Genomic DNA, 20,483 nt, shown 5'->3' with positions numbered 1-20,483 from the left:
AAAAAACCATGCATACCACGCACACAATTGGCACTGCCAAAACATTACGGAGGCCTAGCACTTCCAGGCATCAGGAGATATTATCTAGCAGTGCATCTAGGCAGAGTCATTGATTGGCAACGACATAGTGAACTGAAATTGTGGGCGCACATAGAACAAGAACAATCTCCCATCCCCTTGAAGAACGCACTTTGGTGTTGGGACTCTATACCACCTGAACTAAAAACACACCCCTTGATAGGGAACACCTTGAAACAATGTTCAAAAGCCACTACACAAATACAGCAAATGACCAAGACATCACCCTTGACGTCGATTCTAGGAAACCCCAAATTTCCCCAAGGCATATCATCCACACATTTTCAGACTTTACGCGAATCTGGGAACATCACTGCATCCAAGTTTGTGACAGGAGATAGATGGCCCATGATTGAGGAATTGATGGACTCAACGGGACCCTATCAGCTCATATTCTGGACTGCAGTACAAATGCATCACTTCCTACAAATACTGAAAGACCCTCAGGCATACGCTAGACATCTCACCACATTTGAAGAATACTGCTCATGACTAGAACCACTATCTCAAGTCCTCTCAAAAATGTACACACTGCTCAATACCCCACCTGAGCAACCAGAGTTATCTAGCATACTGAAATGGGGAACAGATTTGCACCGCACTTTTACTGCACCACAAATACAAAACATGATAAACCTATCCCTAAAATCCTCACTATGTACCAAGACACAGGAAACCAACTATAAGCTCCCTAACGAGATGGTATATGACACCCAGCAGACTTCACACTGTATTTCCCGACACGCCAGAGCAGTGCTGGAGATGTGGTACAGGCAAAGGAACGATTCTACATATATTCTGGACGTGTCTTAAACTGACATCTTTTTGGACAACAGTTCGTACCATCTCTCAAAAATTTACAGATTTTGTGATTCCAGACGACCCAACATTTTTTCTACTACATGTTTCCACCATGTCAGTTAAAACTTACAAAAAATCCATACTGCGACATTTAGTGAATGCAGCCAAGTCCTGTATTCCCTTACTGTGGAAACAGCAAAACCCACCAACCATAGCATTGTAGTTAAAAAAAGTAGAAGACATAAACAGGATGGAGGATTTGATAATGACAGCAGCAGACAGACATGAGACATATCAGAGAACCTGGACCCTTTGGAATTTATTCAAGTACTCAGAAGAAGGTAAATCTCTACTTAGAACATGAAAATTATCTGATATTAAGAAGTGATGCTACTTTACACACATAACTTGATATGCAGACATAACCCACCCAGATTGCCATCCCCCTTACCCGCCCCCCCCTACCCCAGGCACTTCTTTCTCTACCAGCTTTTTCTACCTATATATCTCTTTTCTCTGTTGGGTCCATATCCCAATTGTTTAGTAAGGATTACAGTAAAAAAGAAATGGTCTTCCAGGTAAATGGAAGGAGAAGGTACGCTATCCCCATGCCGCTGAAAGTTTATGTAGCGCCCTGCTCCTGTTGATCAGGTGCTTATATGTAAATTTAGTGGGTTATCTGTTATAATATGATACAGATTTAATCTATGGCTAAATTAGCCTCTGTTCCAGCATTGGCTGTGTTGTGTGCAGTTTCACGCTGTTGTCTGTAGGTGTCGTTGTCACCACAGGCCGGTGTTCAAAAGCAACAGGCTGAAGTGCATTGAGTGCTCTTCTTTCTCAGAAGCAACTCGGCAGAGGTGGTCCACTGCTATGCACTCTGGGAGAGAGTACTTAAGGAGCAGACGCCATTTTTTGGTTCTCTTTCGCCTGCTGGCCCTCCTGGCCTAGAGGTATGTGACTGCTTCTTTTCAGTCTCGGGGCCATGCTGGCCCGAGGCTGCTTTACTATAAGTGGGCCCAGAGGTTGTCTGGGGCCCGCTGGTTTAGAGGTGGTCCTGTGCTGTCTGTCCTGTGGGAAGAAGCCAAGTAAATGAGAAGATCCAGGGGAGGACCCATCTTGGAGAGGACCGCGCGGAAGGCTGGTCTCAAGAGGGGCCTGGTGACTCAATTGGAGGATGCATCCTAACCTAACTTATCGCACGGTACTGCCGGGTCAGCTTAAAGGTTCTGGTACTGTGTCGCTGTTCATCTAAAACCATTACGTCCTGTGGCAGAGGACTGTTCATCTAATACTACATCCTGTGGCAGAGGATCGTACAACAAATTTTGTTCCTTTAAAGTCTGTGGCAGAGACTTTTTGTTCGTGTGCCATTCCGGTTGCTAGGTCAGTGAGAGAGACCTATCCGGGTGGGATAAAAGATCTTTGGTCTGAAGGTTTAATCGTCTCTAAGATCTTCAATCCCTCAATTATCTAAAAAGGTATTTGAATTTCCTGCAACTCCCTTTCTACCTCTTCACTGCTACTTCTTTCAAGTTCTTTCATTAAAGCATTGGAAAATGACTAAAGTGACTGGTGCATACATTGTTGGATACAAAGCTCAACATGGCCTCTAGGTTCTTGATGTGGTGAAATTACAGGTAAAGGGGTGACGGCAACAACCCGAAATATTTCAGCAGCTCCTTCGGGGGTTAGTGCTACATTTACTACACTAAGAAATATTGATAATGAATACCCCAGCCTATAGAAGTACAAGAAGATATTATGTATACCTGTTTACATTATCCCATGACTAGAAGGCTGTGTCCTTCTTAAACGAATAAGATACTCTAACCATTTTCTCTGTCATTTACTATGTGGACCTATTTTATTCTTTTAATTCCTTTTGTTTCTAAAAAAAACTAATAAAAAGATATTTGCCAAAAAAAAAAAAAAACCTTCTGGAAGTCAAATACTAAACTTTCCTATCTATTTACTAATGCTAGGATAAAAAAAGTAAATGTTGATAATGAGGGAGTGAACAGTCATAGTGGAGGAGTTGTATACTGATGAAAGGATTGCTCCAAACAGCACTGGAGGTTGCTCAGTAGGAAGTCATGGTGGGTATATACTGCTGTATACAAACAATGAGACAAAGACAGCTCTGGCCATCTTAGCCTGTGCTGGGTGGGCGGGGTCAGGATTCTGTACAGCTAGAAGGATGCTGGGATACCTTTGTAATGTAAGTGGGCGGAGCTGGGTGCAGGCTGGGCGGAAGTGTATGATATACTTATAGGCAGTGATTGGAGTCAGAGCCGCACACTCAGCACTGTATACCGGCACAGGAGGACCGATCACGTGTCTACACCATGGCTGACGTTCTCCCTCAACTCTTCCAGCACATTGATAGCCAGCAGGAGCTCTACATAAAGGTACCGTCCATGTGTGCTCTGTACAGGGTGGGGAGACATGCTCTGTACGTTGTGTACACCGATGCATGCCATTATTATTGTTATAGGACTGGGCTGCACTGTAGCCTCCCACATGCTTTGCAGGGTTTGAGCTCACTTCTCAGGAGCACATCAAAAGTTTTTTTTTTTTTTTTTAACTTTGGACAGAGTAGGAAAAAAAAGATGATGTTATGGACAAAGTTGGGAGAGGTTAGAACCTCCTCGGGTTTTTACTCCTGTCTGGGACTCTGTCCTCCCCCATGAGGATAAATCTGCAACATCACAGACTGCTATAAAAATAATGTTCTTATTAGACTAGAACCCTTCTCCCCCCTCCCCTCCTTTTTTTTGTATGTGTCTGACTTCCTGTTGCAGATTTTCCTTGCTTCCTGGCTGGTGACACCATTGTCAGCAAGACAAGAAGTGAGAGAAAGTGTAGGCTGACTTTACTCTGTGTTGGGAATGTGCGCAAAACTGCATGCGTTTCCGGCACTTTAGCGGATGCACGGAGGTGTCATTCCTTTCTTTTTCTAATTTGAGAGAGAGAGATGTCACCAGCACACCAAGATCTCCAAAATGGGTCCAAAGCTTTATCCAGTGATCACGTCATTATAGAAAATCGCAACGTTTTGGAGCCATGCACATGCCTGATTAAGAGGAGCTGTGTGGCTCCGAAATGTTGTGATTTGCTATAATCATGTGATCACTGGATAAAGCGCTATTTCTTTCTTTCTCTTTCTTTCTTTTTCTTTCTCTTTCTCTTTCTCTTTCTTTTTCTTTTTCTCTTTCTTTTTCCTTTTTCTTTCTCCTTTCTCTCTCTTTCTTTTTCCTTTTTCTTTCTCCTTTCTCTCTCTTTCTTTCTCCTTTTTCTTTCTCCTTTCTCTCTCTCTTTCTTTCTCCTTTCTCTCTCTCTTTCTTTCTCCTTTCTCTCTCTCTTTCTTTCTCCTTTCTCTCGTGTCGATGGTCACTACATCTCTACAGGAATGTGTGTTGGATTCTTTTTTTTTTTTATATGGCAACTGCAGCACGTTTTTGTGTGTGCCAACACCATGCCATTAGTTGCGGTGGGATTTTAAAAGAGGGTGAGGGATTTCATTTCCAGTGGGTAGGGTAGCCCTTTGAAATGAATGGGCTGCTCTACCCGCAATGTACTCGCAGATGTGAAATGGGTCTCGCTTATGCGACTTTGGACATCAAAGATCACATGATAAGCCACAGATCATTCTTTTCAGTGGCAGCTGTTCAAATCGGTGCGACTTCGAAAAGGTGTCTTCACTACTTTGGTGCAACTTTTGGTCCAGAGAATGTAAAGTTGGATCAAAGTCACACCAAAAGTTTCACCATAGTCTCGAAAGCTGTGGAAATCGTGCAACTTTGGAGATGCACTAATGTGAATGGAGTCTGAGGCACACTTCACGCTTGTACAACTCCAAAATCTTTGACCACTGATAGTGGACAACTGTCGCATGCATAACATTCAGGTGCGACTGTCATGCAGCTTATGAGGGTTAAAATTAAAGTCTATGGCCCTTAAGTCGCATGAAAGTCGGACCAAAGTAGTGCATGAACTACTTTGAAGTCACTGCAAGATTAAGGCTACTTTCACACTGAGGTGCTACAACGCTAAAAAATAGCGCTTGTAAAGAGCTTTTCCTGTCTCTCGGGCTTTCACACTGGAGAGCTGCGCTTTCAGAACAGTAAAAAAAAAGTCCTGCAAGCCGCATCTTTGCAGCGCTGTAGGAGCGCCGTATACACCGCTCCTATAGCGCCCCTGCCCATTGAAAACAGTGGGGCATCGACGCTTTACGGACGGTTTTAACCCTTTTTTCGTCTGCTAGCTGGGGTTAAAACCGCCTGGCTAGCGGCCGAATAGCGCCGCTAAAACGACGGTAAAGCGGCGCTAAGTAGCGCCGCTTTACTGCCGACACCCGCCCACCCGAGTGTGAAAGTAGCCTGAGTCGCATAGATATGAACGGTGCTCTTTGGAAAACATGGGATGTGACTTGTCATACAATTTTTAACATTTAAAGTGTGAATGGAGCCTTAATCGGACTTTTTATTTTTGAAAATTCTGACGGACCTAGAAATAGAACATGCTCTAAATATTTCCGAAGGAACCAATTCCTATCGGGAAAACCGCTCGTCTGTATGCTGTTCCGACGGACCAAAACCGACGCATGCTCTGAAGCAAGTACGAGATGGAAGCTATTGGCTACTGGCTATTGAACTTCTGTTTTCTAGTCCCGTCGTAAGTGTTGTACGTCACCTCGTTCTGGATGGTCGGACTTTGGTGTGACCGTGTGTAGGCAAGACAGCTTGAATGGAATTCCATCGGAGTTCCGTCGGAGAAACCTTCGGAGTTTATTCCGACGGCAAAACCGGTCGTGTGTACGCGGCATTAGGCTCCATTCACAATTGTCGTGCAACTTTGGATGGATGCAACTTGGATGTAACTTGTTGTCCCTCTGCAAAGTCACATTGCATGTAAAACATTCAGGTATGACTTTCATGCAACTTTTGAAGGTTAACTTTGAAGTCTATGGCCCTCAAGTTGAAAGTTGGTCCAAAATAGTGCATGAACTACTTTGAAGTCGCCACAACTTGTCACACATATATGAATGGTTATCATTGGAAAACATGGGGTATGACTTATCATGCGATTTTTGATATGCACATTCACAAAAATTGCACAAGTGTGAATGGGGTGTAAGTTGGAGTCATAGTATCCAAAAAGCACACCACACAGGGTGAGTGTAGAATATCCTTCAACAAAAAAAAATCTCCCCCACTGTAATAATATCCACAATCTCCCCCACTGTAATATCCACAATCTCCCCCACTGCTGTAATATCCACAGACTCTCCCACTGTATATACAGTATGAGTATAGGAATTAGGAAGGAAGACTAGTGTTGTTTAGTCTTACCTTACAGAATAGAAGCCTCCAAGCCGTCCCGATCAGATCCACGAGTTGAGAGGTGATGACGTCAGTGCGCACTGCTGCCGCTGGGTGTACCAAGATGGGCGCCGCACCGGAGCTAGGCCGAAGCCGCGGCCTTTCCTATGGCCGAGGCAGCGGCGTGCTCCGCGGAGCGCATGTGTGCCGATCCGAACAGGTTGAACCGTTCGGATCACGGATCGGTGACGATCTGTTGCATCCCTAGTATTGGCAGGGTATTGGCAGAGAATTGGCAGGGTATGGCAGAGTATTGGCAGGGTATGGCACAGTATTGGCACAGTATTGGCAGGGTATTGGCAGAGTATTGGCAGGGTATGACAGAGTATGGGCAGGGTATGGCCGAGTATTGGCCGGGTATTGGCAGGGTATGGGCAGGGTATGGGCAGAGTATTGGCGGGGTATGGGCAGAGTATTGGCGGGGTATGGGCAGAGTATTGGCGGGGTATGGGCAGAGTATTGGCAGAGTATGGAGGGATGGCTGAGCATGGATGGATGGATCCATGGATGTGACTGCAATTTCACAGAGCAGCACTGTGGGCACTACAGATCCAGCCCACAGCGCTGCTGCCATCCGATCCCTGCCCTCCACTGTACAGATCAGTACACAGAGGAGAGAGAGGAAACGGCGTCATGTCATGACGCTGGTTTGTTTATAAGTGATCGCTCTGTCATTTGACGGAGCGATCACGTGGAAGATGGCCGCTGCTCCGCAGCTAGGCCTAAGCCGCGGCCTTTCCTAAGGCAGAGGCAGCGGCGCGCTCTGCGGAGCGCATGTGTGCCGATCCGAACAGGTTGAACCGTTCGGATCCTGGATCGTGACGATCCGTTGCACCCCTATTTGCAGATGTGATTGTTTTGATCGAATCACAGTTAGATTGGATTTGAGTAAACTGAGTTGATCGTCCAGGGCAGAATATTACCAAACATTTTTCTGCACTTCCTATTTTTAACATTTTGCTATGGATTTTGTGAAAGTCTTTTAGTGCTCTGCTGCATATATGTGGTATATTTTTGCGTGATTGCATATTTTATTGTACATTTTGCATCGGTCAGCAGAACAGAGACACTTCATGAAAACGATGGTATTTTGCCTGATCAGATTATGAGATGTGATCAGTAGCTTATGGATATATCAGTCACTATCTCAATCCACTTTTCTGTGCTTGACATGTCAGTCCAAAGGGTGGTCTACTAATGACTTATTGATCCCGTTGAAAGAGATCCATCTGAAAAGAAAGCAATCATTTATGGAAGCATGTGTGGCTGACTGCTAAGTTATTATTATTCAGGATTTATCCCCTGTCCCCTGTCAGAACACAATAGCTCAGCAGGGGAGATCACTGTACTAATGTTGGATCATTAGTGCAATGGGGGTTATTTACGAAAGGCAAATCCACTTTGCACTACAAGTGCACTTGGAAGTGCAGTCGCTGTAAATCTGAGGGGAAGATCTGAAGTGAGGGGAAGCTCTGCTGATTTTATCATCCAATCATGTGCAAGCTAAAATGCTGTTTTTTATTTTCCTTGCGTGTCCCCCTCAGATCTACAGCGACTGGACTTCCAAGTGCACTTGTAGTGCAAAGTGGATGTGCCTTTAGCAAATAACCCCCAGTGGCTCCGACCTGAGCTGACCATATTTTTTTTTTTTTCGTTCAACCCAAAAAACTCAGTGTGTAGCAGGCTTAAGGCTCCATTCACACTAGTGCAACTCCAAAGTCGCACAATTTCTAGTGGGACTTTGGAGCAACTCTGATCTGACTTTACACTCTCTGGATCAAAGTTCCATCAAAAGTCGCATCAAAGTAGTGCAGGCACCTTTTTAAAGTCACTCCGATTTGAACGGGTGCTGTTGAAAAGAATGGGCTGCGACAATTTGCAAAAGTGTGAATGGAGCCTCAGGCTTGGTTCACACTTCTAGAAAAGCTATTCAAGTCAATCAGGTGTGAAATGAATGGGAATCTATGTGATGGAGCTCTGGGTAGCAGTAAAAACCCGACATGAGTTCTTAGCCTTCCACACTCTTTCCATAATTAGGAAAGATGAAAACAATTTGGCCTGATGTTCACTCTTAAAGAGGTTGTGACAGTTGTACCTCCTAGGTAAGCCTATAATAAGGTATAGGTACTGTAAATATCTCCTAAACGTGCAATGTTTAGGAGATCTTTACTGTTTACTGCACTCTGAAGGAAAGGCCACTCGTGCTGTGACCAGCGGCTCCCGCGCGCATGCGTGGGAGTGACGTTACGTGGCTCCGGCCAGTCACAGAGCCAGAGTCCACAGGCCTCGGAAAGAAAACGGACGAAGATGGATGCGGCATGGACGACGCGGGCTTCGTTTGAGGGCAAGTGTCACATAATTTGCTAGTATGCAATGCATACTAGCACATTATGCCTTTTACTCTGCAGGGAAGACGAAAGGAAGGAAAACCCACCAGGGTTTACTTCCTCTTTAAGTTCATCTAAACCCAGCAGTTTACTAGTTCTTGGAAGTGATGGATTGTTTGCAGTCTATTTTTTTTTTTTTCTCTCTCCTTTCACTTTCCGTTTAGTGATCAGACCAGTAACACATTTCCTGTCAAAAGCTGCGTATACACTCACAGGGGTTGATTTACTAAAACTGGAGAGTGTACAGCTCTGCATAGGAGCCAATCAGCTTCCAGGTTTTATTTAGTCAAAGCTGACGTTAGAAACTGATTGGCTACCATGCACGGCTGCACCAGATTTTGCATTTTCCAGTTTTAGTAAATGAACCCCATAGTTTTTTTTTTTTCCATTCATCTGGTGAGCTGAACAATAAAAAAAAACAGATTCCCCCATCCACACAAGCTATCTGTGTATACTGATCAGCTCTGCAGTGGCTGATTGAATGAAAGTTTTTCTTCAACAGTGGGACTACCCCTCCACTTCTATCTGAAAGGGAAAATATATCTTTGGCTGTAGATAACCTGGCCACATTATATGATCAGATTATATGATCTTGTAGGGTTAGATACATTTGCAGTTTGCACATTAACCACCTGGCCTCCGGAAGATTTATCCCCCTTCCTGACCAGGCCATTTTTTACAATATGGCAGTGCGTTACTTTAACTGACAATTGCGCGGTAGGGTGACGCTGTATCCAAATAAAATGGATGTCATTTTATCCCCCCTCCACAAATGGAGCTTTCTTTTGGTGGCATTTGATCACCTCTGTGTTTTTTTTATTTTTTGCACAATAAACAAACCAAAAAGAAACAACCGACCATTTTGGAAAAAACACTAAATTGTTTTACTTTTTGCTATAAAACATATCCATTTAAAAAAATGTAGAAAATCAAATTTCTTTATTAATTTAGGGCAATATGTATTCTGCTCCATTTTTTTGTTAAAAAAAATCCCAATAAGCGTATATTGATTGGTTTGCGAAAAAGTTATAGCGTCTACAAACTTTGGGACATTTTTAATTATTTATTATTTTACTAGTAATGGCGCAGTGATCAGTAACTTATAGCAGGACTGTGATATTGCAGGGGACATTCTGACACTTTTTGGGGACCAGTGACATTATTACAGTGATCAGTGCTAAAAATATGCAGTCGCTGTACTAATGACACTGGCAGAGAAGAGGTTAACATCAGGGGCGATCATAGGGTTAACTGTGTGCCTAGCCAGTGTTTTTGTGTACTGTGGAAGGTGATTTTACTAGGGGAAGACATGGATCCTAGTCCCTGCTTTGCAGGAATAAAGGATCCATGCCTTCCCTCCTATCAGACTGCCGTTGTGCCTCTGTGCCGAACAATCGGCGGGTGTCGGCAGACATCGAGTCCGCGGTACCCGCTGATCAGTTCCCGCTGTGTATAATCACAGCAGGAGCGAGTCTACGGCAGCAAGCATTCAAACCTGCTACCCCGAGGAGCTGGATCACATATATATGCGCAGAGGTGCCGCCCTGTAGCAGTGAAACTATATGCAAAAAAAAATTCAATTTGGGTAGAGCAAAGGAGGCTTATAACCCCCGTCAGATTTCTTTTCACCATCTGTGTCCCATTGTGAAGATTTCCCTTCACTTCCTGTTAGGGGTCGACTGATTATTGGAGTAGACGATTATTGAAGGCCGATATTCACATTTTTCTAATAGTTGGTGTCGGTCATAAACTTACAGATGTTACTGGTATTGGTCAGACCTCCTCCCCCTGTCCTTGTGATGGTGCTTGCTGCATTCTCTGCCAATCTCTATTAGCGGGCAGCAAAGAAATGACATCTTTCACTGCCCGCCTCACATCACCGCTGTTCCGCGCCTCCAGCAGGGCTGCGAAGGCTGCTCTTGACAGAGCTGATAGTTATGTCATCCTTACTGCCTGCCCGCATGTGGAAGTTTACCCGCTCAGACGCCGCCAGAGAGGCTGCCAGAAGTAGTGTAAGTAGTGACAAGCTGCATATGGGTGGCAGGTGACAGTGATGTACAGAATATCGGCCCCCAGCCCCCCCCCCTCCCTACTTCCTGTTCCATGGCCAAACAGGAAGTGAGGCAATTCCTGCAAATTAGGGGAATTCCTTGGGGGCCCCCCAGGTCACCAGAACCAATGTCCCCTTTTGGGAGATTTCCCCTCTATTACTTTTCTTGGGACAAACCAGGGTGGATTTGATTTAAATCACTAGTAAAAAGGCTTGATTTAAAACAACTTGCTTTAGATCATAATTTTTAAAGAGCAACAGTCATTTCTGTCCCGCAGCAGCTGCTCCTCTGACCGGCTGTTGACTCACCGACAGTCCCATTAACTTTAATGGGACGGCTGGTGATGCGGCAGTGACACAACAAGTTAAGGGACGTGGTGACAGCAGGTGAGTGGATGCCCGCTAACAGGCGCTGCCATTATGGATCTGAAATGACAGGTGCTCTTTAAATGTAAAGACTTAATCTTACTGGTAGTTAGAATCTTTAATAATTGCAAACAAAATGAAGGTTTCCTACTAGGAATAATAAGCTGTCAGGTTACTAAAACAGCGATCTCCAAACCGATTCAATCATACAGTTTATAGTGTATAAAGGAATGTTCCTGAACTTTGTTGTATCCCCTGGTTACTGTGAAATTGTGTGAATGCATCAATGCAGTGCATGTTATCTCAGTTTGCAGAGCTTGGATTCATTGAGTGAATTTACCAAAATTTTAAATATTGCAGAATATACAGCTTCATGCTACACAACTAAGCTCCATTCCATGCTGAATAAACTAAATTATTAATGTATCTCAAATAGAAAATGATCTTTAGATAGATTTTTACTTCAAAAGTATTTTATTAAAATAAATGTGATTAAAAAATTTTTTTTTAAATCATTGATTTTATATCCACCCTGGGACAAACCAAAATTTGGGATTTTCTTTTACTTTCACTTTCAATGCTAATGGTAAGCAGGACAAATAGTGGGGGAAAATCTACTAATGGGGACACAGACAGCAATAAAAACTGACAGGTGTTCTAATCCATCTCCACTCTCCAAAAATAAAAAAAATAAGTTTTGCCTTTAGTTGTACTTTAAAACGACCGCCCACTGTATATATACGTTGGCACTTTAAAGATGGATATCTCGGTAACAGCAGCAGCTGCTGCCACAACCGAGGTATCCATCTTTTCAGTGGGCGGTTCTGTTTACGATAATGGTGGTCACCGGAAGACTTTTTGACCCCAGATCTCATATTTAAGAGGTCCCAATTTTTTTTTTTTTTAAAACAGTTTTAAAATCAATAAAATAAATTAAAATAAATAAGAAAAAAAAAGCGCCCCGTCCCGAGGAGCTCACGCGCAGAAGCGAACGCATAAGTGAGCAGCGCCCGCATATGAAATCGGTGTTCAGACCACACATGTGAGGTATCACCACGATTGATAGAGCGAGAGCAATAATTCTAACCCTAGAACTCCTCTGTAACTCAAAACATGCAACCTGTAGAATTTTTTAAACGTCGCCTAGGGAGATTTTTAAGAGTAAAAGTTTGACGCCATTCCACGAGCGGGCGCAATTTTGAAGCGTGACATGTTGGCTATCAATTTACTCGAAATAACATTCTCTTTCACAATATAAGAAAAAATTGGGCTAACTTTACCGTTGTCTTGTTTTAATTAAAAAAATGTGAATTTTTTCCAAAAAAAAGTGCGCTTGTAAGACGCTGCGCAAATACAGTGTGACAAAAAGTATTGCAATGACCGCCATTTTATTCTCTAGAGTGTTAGAAAAAAATTGTATAATGTTTGGGGGTTCTAAGTAATTTTCTAGCAAAAAAAAACTTGAAAAACAGGCTTGGTCCTTAAAGCAGTTGTATACCCGCTGACTTTTTTTTCTTCCCCTACACCTGTAAGGGAAACGGCATAATGAGCTAGTATGCACCGCATACTAGCTCATTATGAGATACTTACCTTAGAACGAGGCGCTGGCATCTCACCCTGTCCACGCCGAGACACTTGATAAAGGAGCGCGCATGTGCCGTACAGACCCTGCGCATGCTCAGAAACGCGTTGTGTTTTTTCTCCTCATTGACAACATTGCCAGCGGCTTCCTGGGCTGCCGCTCCGTCCTCCCGCAGAGACAGGCTGTGTACCGTCCTGGCCTCCCCGCCAGACTGCGTCGTGTTTGGAGGCATCCCCGGGGAATCACTGACTGTTCCCTTCCCCCTCTTCCATCAGGAATCACATCTGTCTGCTCTATATACCGCTCCTAAATGTAAGTTGATACTTTGTTTTTATATTGGTGAATAAATGATTTTACTTAGTGGCGCTCCTCTCTCTCTTTTTTGTCCACGCCGAGGAAGCTGACATTTCCCCTCGGCGTGTCTTCCAGGTATCGCGGCTCTGGCGCTGTGAGTGGCCGGAGCCGCGATGTCGTCACTCCCGCACGTGCGCGCGGGGGGACTTTTTTCCGGCAAGGTCCGGTGGCTGCCGGGCTTTCAGCCGAGAATCCCCTGTGGTCAGCGGCTCATTGCGAGGTGAATATTTCTTAAACCGTACAGGTTTAGGAGATATTTTTTTTTTACCTACAGGTAAGCCTTATTATAGGCTTACCTGTAGGTAAAAGTTTAAAAAATAGACTATACAACCGTTTTAAGTGGTTAAGCTAACAATACTCTATACAATGTGATTGCGCCATATTTGTTTACATCTCTTAACAACTCTGTATTGAAAGACCTGCATGCTTGGATACAAATTGAATGGATTATTTAGGTGTGTCCTAAACAAATATATTGTTTAGAGATTGTGCAGTCATTATTGTGTACAGCCAACTTAAAGGTGCGATCTAAAGTGCTCATAAAAAGTTGCACAAAGCTGCGTAAAACATGGCATGATTTAGAATTTTTTCATCACTCCTAAGCAGGTTGGGGGACATTACGCTCGTTTATTACGTTTGTAAAATATTTCCAGGTGGGTTGAATGTTTGCAAACTTTAGCAGCACAGCTTGAGAACCGGATTACAATAAAATAGGTTACAGACAGGTCCTCGAGTGTCCAAGGTGAAGGTTCCAAAGTGATCCTCCTCACTATTACATGTTAACCAATATCCAAACACTTTATACCACATCACCATTTCATCATGATCCTAAGGCTCCAGTCACACTTGTGCGATTTGTCATACAACTTTGGACATCAAAGTCGCATGACAAATTGAACACCATTCTTTTCTGTGGCACCTGTTCAAATCCCTCCGACTTAGAAAAGGTGACTGCACTACTATGGTGCGACTTTTGATGCGTCTTTGATCTATAGAATATAAAGTTGAATAAAAATTGCACCGAAAGTTGCACTGGAAATAGTGAGACTTTGGAGATGTGCTAATGTGAGAGGAGCCTAAAGAAACTAGTGCAAAAAATGTAAAATCATTTCTGCAGTGTTTTCAGTACTGAAGCTACTCTGATAGACGGCTAAGCAGCGAGCGTTCATGTAAAATTCCATGAGCTATGGTAATAGTTTTGTGAATGCCTTATTTCAATTGTGCTGCTCGGGCCTCCTGAGTGTCTCTCAATGCCGCCTTGACCTCACCGCACTGCTGCACCGAATGGCATTTACAGGTCAATACGTTTCCACCATTCTGTGCAAGAGTATGCACCGCCCACCACCGGAGGGAAGAAGAGCTGGAGGAGTAAACGGAAAAGGAGGGTAAGTATATTCTTTTAAAGGGTCAGAAAATGAAAGCAAATTGTTTGATTAAACTAGTGTCCTGAAATTATTTGAAATATATAACCACCCCCTGGGGTACATATACTTTTTGTTGTAAACTAGAGAGTATTCGGAGAAGGATAACCGTTTGTTCTCTAATCTTGCAGAGACTGGCAGAATGGGTTGCCATCCAAAGTGTGTCAGCCTGGCCCGAAAAAAGAGAAGAAATCAAGAAGATGATGGAGGTGGCTGCCAAAGAAATTGAGCGTCTGGGAGGTAGCACAGAGCTGGTGGACATTGGAAAACAAAAGGTAACCTGCCTGATACAAAGTGTGTTTTCATGGTTTATGACTGAGTTGTACAGTAGACTTTGAAAGTGAATAGTGAAAGCTTTAGAGCCCTTGCACACTGGGGCGGTTTGCAGGTGCTATTGCGCTAATAATAGCGCCTGCAAACCGACCTGAAAGTGCCGCTGCTGTGTATCCAGTGTGAAAGCCCCGAGGGCTTTCACATTGGAGCGGTGCGCTGGCAGGACGGTAAAAAAAGTCCTGCCAGCAGCATCTTCGGAGCGGTGAAGGAGCGGAGTGTTTACCACTCCTTTACCGCTCCTGCCCATTGAAATCAATGGGACGGCGCGGCTATACCGCCGGCAAAGCGCCTCTGCAGAGGCGCTTTGCGGTGGTATTTAACCCTTTCTCGGCCGCTAGCGGGGGTAAAACCGCCCTGCTAGCGGCCGCATACCGGCGGTAAAACGCCGCTAATAATAGCAGCGTTTTACCGCCGACGCCGCCCCCGCCCCAGTGTGCAAGGGCTCTTAAAGCCAGGCTACCCATCACCTCTAATAACCTGAAAAAGCTGTAACTGTAGAGTAAAAAGGAACTCCCTTTGATCTAGAAGATTTGTAGCTTTTGCATGACAAAATGGAAAATTGGCCTTATTTCTACTACTGTTTCTGAACTAGACTTGTATAGTGATCATTGATCTCTATGCTGAAATGCAGCCTTATGTGTTCAGTCACTACCAAATACTTGTATGCTCGAAAGCCTGTAATAAGGGCACAGCTGCTCAATGCCATTTTTAATCTCTAAAATGCCAATCTGAGAAAGCAGTTGGCGAGGAACGAGAAGTTTGCCCTTGTAGGCTTGCTGCTAACTCCTGCAGAAAGCCTGATGTGGGGCAAAATGACATCACTAAGGTATACCCACCAATCAGATGCAAACCTGCCTTAGAGATTTTGCACAAAGTGCTATTCTGGCCATAGAATACAGAAGTATGCTTCAAATGAGAATAATCACCAAACACTCATGAATGAGAGATTAATCTACTTATTTCAAGCCTACAGAGGAGATTACTCAATAATACTTCCTCAGTGAAACTAAATGACAGCATTGGCCAGTATTAGGAGATTGGTCTTGCAGATTTGTCTCCTTTTTTGTGCTACATTTCACAGAAATCAATGGGATGTAATCTCTGAATTTGTTAACTAAAAATCACACTTACAGATCTGGCCTAAGGGAGTACGGTGTCCTGCTGACACTGTATAGCCCTGTTGTCTAGAGGGTGTGTGCAGTCTTGCACTTTTAGGCCGGTTTCACACCGGGGCGGAGGGTGCGTCGGTGGTAAAACACTGCTATTTTTAGCTGCGCTATTCGGCCGATAGCGGGGCGGTTTTAACCCCCACTAGCTGCCGAAAAAAAGGGTGCAAAGCGCCGCTGCAGCGGCGCTTTGCCAGCGGTATAGCCGTGCTGCCCCATTGATTTCAATGGGCAGGAGCGGTAAATACACCGCTCCTTCACCGCTCCAAAGATGCAGCTTGCAGGAGTTTTTTTTCTGTCTTGCAAGTGCACCAGTCCAGTGTGAAAGCACTCTGGCTTTCACACTGGAGACACAGCAGCGGCTGTTTCAGGGCGCTTTGCAGGCGTATTTTTAGCGCTATCGCGCCTGCAAAGCGCCCCAGTGTGAAAGGGGCCTTAGATATGGATTCAAGTATACACAAAGCCAGAACATCTTCTTTTTAGCTTTTGAATGGAATATGGAAAGGGTTAAACCCCCTGTAAGGCTCGGTTCACACGGGGGCGACTTGTCAGGCGACCTAGCCGCCTGACAAGTCGCCTCCCGTTCTGTACAATGGAACCGGTCTAATCGGAGCGACGCAAGTCGCTCCGACTTAGAAGAAAGGTTCCTGTACTACTTTGGGGGCGACTTGCATAGACTTCTATACAGAAGTCGTCTTGCAAGTCGCCCCGGCAGTCGTGTGCAGGTCGCCTCGGTGAGGCGACCTGCAAGTCGTGCCGCCTCTGGTGTGAACCGAGGCTAAGGGTGGTTTGTTTTTGTTTTTTTTTTTTTTTATTTTGAAAGAAAACAAGTACAAGAATCTCAAATATCATGGGAACACATACAGGTGTTGGCATAACAGTACTGCAAATATTGACAGTACAGTAAAAACCTTTTTCTTGCTGTCGCCGGATCTTTTAGTTTCTTAATCTCTACATAGCGGTTCAACTTGCTTTGCTGGACTCGGCCTGGTAATAGGACCTGTATAGTGTTTAACTATCCTGGTTCTCGGGCTGACTGCCTAGAGACAAGAGTTGTTCAAGGTGGTTAGGAAAGTTATTTTTGGGCTCGGTTAGTAGGAGTTGTAGGTGTCCGTGAGAACTGGTATGTTGTGTCTCCAGCCCGGCCGTGGATCTAATTGAGTTTGATAGAGGAATAAGTGAGGTGAGATGTAGTTAAAAAGAGAATCTGTATGTTATCTGGTTGAAATTTTCATTGTTAAGGTGGGGGGGGGGGTAGTAGGTGTGGAGCAAGGGGAAAGGGGGGCACCAGAGGGAGGGATAGGTGATAGTGGAGCGTGGGGGAGCAGGGAGAGAGAGGGGAGGTGGTTTTTGTTTTGTCTGAGGCTGTTATCCTTACCTCCCTGTTCTCTTGCATCAGGAAATGAAAGGAAATTGGTTAAATGTCCAAAGTGAGTGAAATATTTCTCATTGAAGACTTCCCTTCTATTCCTGTTCCAGTGACAATTTTTTATTTATTTTTTCCAATGTTCAAGAATATAAGCACTTTTGGACAAAGTGCACTTATTTTTGCCCTGAGCTAACCTATTCCACCTTACTCCTCCACAAATGAATACTTACTAAGATCTGGTGGCTGCAGCCTCCAAAGTTTATTTAAATATAGTGCCACAAGTTTTCTCTCTCTCCCTCTCTCCCTCTCTCTCTCTCTCCCTCTCTGTACCTCTCCCCATATAAGTCTTTGGGGCACGTCTATTTTAGTCTCCACTGTGAAGGCCGGGATTGGTTAGCTCAGGACTGAGATTTTCAATTGTTGCAAAAAAGAGAAGGAAAATATTTGACAGGGAGGTACATGGCGACCGGTAGGTTTGGTGCAGTTTTTTAATAGATACACAATCCCAAATTAGAATTTAGATGGAGGATAAGATCTGACAATATATAGTATACTTAAAGATGACTTAAACAGCTTCTAAAGGACTAATCACCAGTATTAACTGTTGTCTCCTGCTGCTGATATTTCCCCATTTCTGACTTGCCATGCCTTGTTCTGCACTGTCTGTGTGGTGGCAGCCATTTTAGTAAAGTCAGGGCTTTATTCCTTGCATAAGACTCCAGAAAGGAGTGTAGCACAGTAGTAACATCACTAACTCTCTTGAGACTAGCAGTGCCTGAGATCTTAAACTGCAGATATACAAATGTGAGCCTAGGCAGCCTCAGATTTTCGGGGTACTGCTTCGGTACATTTAGCAAATCTTTACTTTCTGAGTTCAGGTCCACTTTGAGAAAGATGAAAAGAAAGATTACCTTTTACACAGAACTAATACTGAACTGATTTGATTATCTGATACCTAACTATGAAACATGATCTAGTTAATACCAACCTCGTTACCTATAACCCACATCCTGAATGTGAAAAAACACAAGCTATGAAAGAAGGAAATAATCGCACTGAAAAAGCTCAGTCCAGGAGTCGCATCAGAACTGCAAATGTATTTAAAAGTTTCCTTTTTTTCTTTTTTATATATCAATCTAGATTCATTACACTTGATGGAGGTCTTCTACTAGGAACATTTTCGTGTTTCATGAAATTACGGAGTCAGTTATTAATATTGATACTTTCATATCTTGTTGATACAAATTCCTTTTTTGAGTTTCTCTTTACCAATTGTATTGTTCTTGTGAATACTTGTCTCTTTGCCTCTAACCAGCCCAGCCAGTTAAGGTAACCATTGTAGTAACCTAGTAAAGTCTGTCTAGCTGGTTTCATCAGGTTTATGAATAAGATTAATGGTTTATAAATCATTTCACACTGAATTGGTGACAAGAACACCCTTTTCTAACGCATAGTTGTTGGGCTCAGTGGCCTTTAAATCTGAACTTCAGTAAAAATCTGAAATACGACCTGTATACTGCAAGCTTAAATGTTTTACCCTCAAAGATTTAAAATTCAGTTCAACCTGTTGTCTGATACAAGCACCACTTCACATGATGAGCCTAGTTTACACCATTGCAGTACTTTCATATGCATTAAAAAAAAAAAAAAGTACAACATGTTGCATTTTTTTTTTCACACGTACGTGTACCAGATGCATGTCAAGGCACCACAGGGGCATGTGAATGCAACTCATTAAACAAAATCCACATGCTAGTCTCTACATTTAAATATCTAGGGGTACATGTCACATCACAAGTGAGTACATATGTGGAAAGGAATATGGCCCCATTATTTAAGCGGCTTGGGCAAGCGGGGAAAATTTGGAGTAAATTCCCTTTAACAATAAAAGGTAGAGCCAATCTGATAAAGATGATTTGGATGCCACAATGATTATACTTTTACATAACTGCCCCATATAGCTACCATGGGCATTCTTTAAACAGACACCCTGTTTAGAGATCTTGGAGATATAAACATCCTCGGATTAGTTTGGAAACTTTGCAGCTGCCTAAAGATGAAGGAGGTTTGGCTGTTCCTAATGCCAGGTCTTATTATCTGGCATCTCAACTCCAGCAATTATATGGATGGAATAATATAGATTGTGATGATCCCATTCAACAAATTATATTCTCTCAATTGCCGATAGATCCATCCACTGGTGCAGTCAATAGTCTCTTGCCATTTTTATAATAAACGTAGATATCCTACATACTGTTTGGTACATAGGATTTGGACCACTGTTCAAAAAGATGCTCAGTATGAGGGCTATACACAATATATGTCCATATGGAATAATCCACAACTGCCTAAAGTGGCAAATTTAAAAATTTTGAGGAAAAAGTCTGGTATTCTGTTTTCTTAGCCAACTTTATGATAATGTTTTTCAGTCATTTGATAAATCGTGAAATCTCATTTGTCAGATAAATTATTCTTTCAATACTTAGTTACAGCATGCCTTGCAGAGCCAAGCAAAGACCTTTTTATTAAATTGTAATCCTTCATCAATTTTAGCTTTTTGCAGTTACTACAAGACGTGCTAAACAGGGACTAATAGGAAATATATATTCCTCTATTCAAATAACCACAATCAATTCACAAGAGGGTAGGTTTGGAAGGTGACGTAGAAATCTAGAGACACTTATGCCACGTACACACGAGCGGACTTTCCGGCAGACTTGGTCTGGCCGACCGGACTCCCTCGGACAATTTGATCGTGTGTGGGCTCCAGCAGACTTTTTTTTCCCAAAAGTCCGACGGACCTAGAAATAAAACATGTTTCAAATCTTTCCAACGGACTCGAGTCCGGTCGAAAAATCCGCTCGTCTGTATGCTAGTCCGACAGACTAAAACTGACGCTAGGGCAGCTATTGGCTACTGGCTATCAACGTCCTTATTTTAGTCCGGTCGTACGTCATCACATACGAATCCATCGGACTTTGGTGTGATCGTGTGTAGGAAAGTCCATCGGACCAGTCTGGTCGAAAAGTCCACTCGTGTGTACACGGCATTAGTGACCAGGAATGGGACAAGCTTTGAAAAATGTATTTAAGAAATCCTTATCCTCTGCACAGTGTTTGACTAAACTATTTATCATCCATAGAGCTCACTACACTCCTTTTTAAAACTGTATTCCTGGAGTAAAGCGATTAT

The 20,483-nt window shown here is 43.4% G+C and overlaps 1 protein-coding gene across 1 annotated transcript in view; it reads left to right on the top strand.

Moving 5' to 3' along the window:
• The first annotated feature begins 3,098 nt into the window (after positions 1 to 3,098).
• Positions 3,099 to 20,483, top strand: part of LOC141145016 (cytosolic non-specific dipeptidase-like) — a 44,692-nt gene continuing 27,307 nt past the window's right edge. Inside the window, exons 1-2 of the mRNA XM_073631249.1 lie at positions 3,099 to 3,290; positions 14,555 to 14,698. Of these exons, the coding sequence (XP_073487350.1) occupies positions 3,228 to 3,290; positions 14,555 to 14,698 (207 nt within the window). The 5' untranslated portion in view covers positions 3,099 to 3,227. The remainder of the gene's footprint in view (positions 3,291 to 14,554; positions 14,699 to 20,483) is intronic.

This window comes from Aquarana catesbeiana, linkage group LG05 (genome assembly GCF_042186555.1).
Source record: "Aquarana catesbeiana isolate 2022-GZ linkage group LG05, ASM4218655v1, whole genome shotgun sequence".
Classification (NCBI taxonomy): Eukaryota; Metazoa; Chordata; class Amphibia; order Anura; family Ranidae; genus Aquarana; species Aquarana catesbeiana.
The sequence above is the reverse complement of the archived record's forward strand: the minus strand, read 5'-3'. Positions and strand labels throughout refer to the sequence as shown.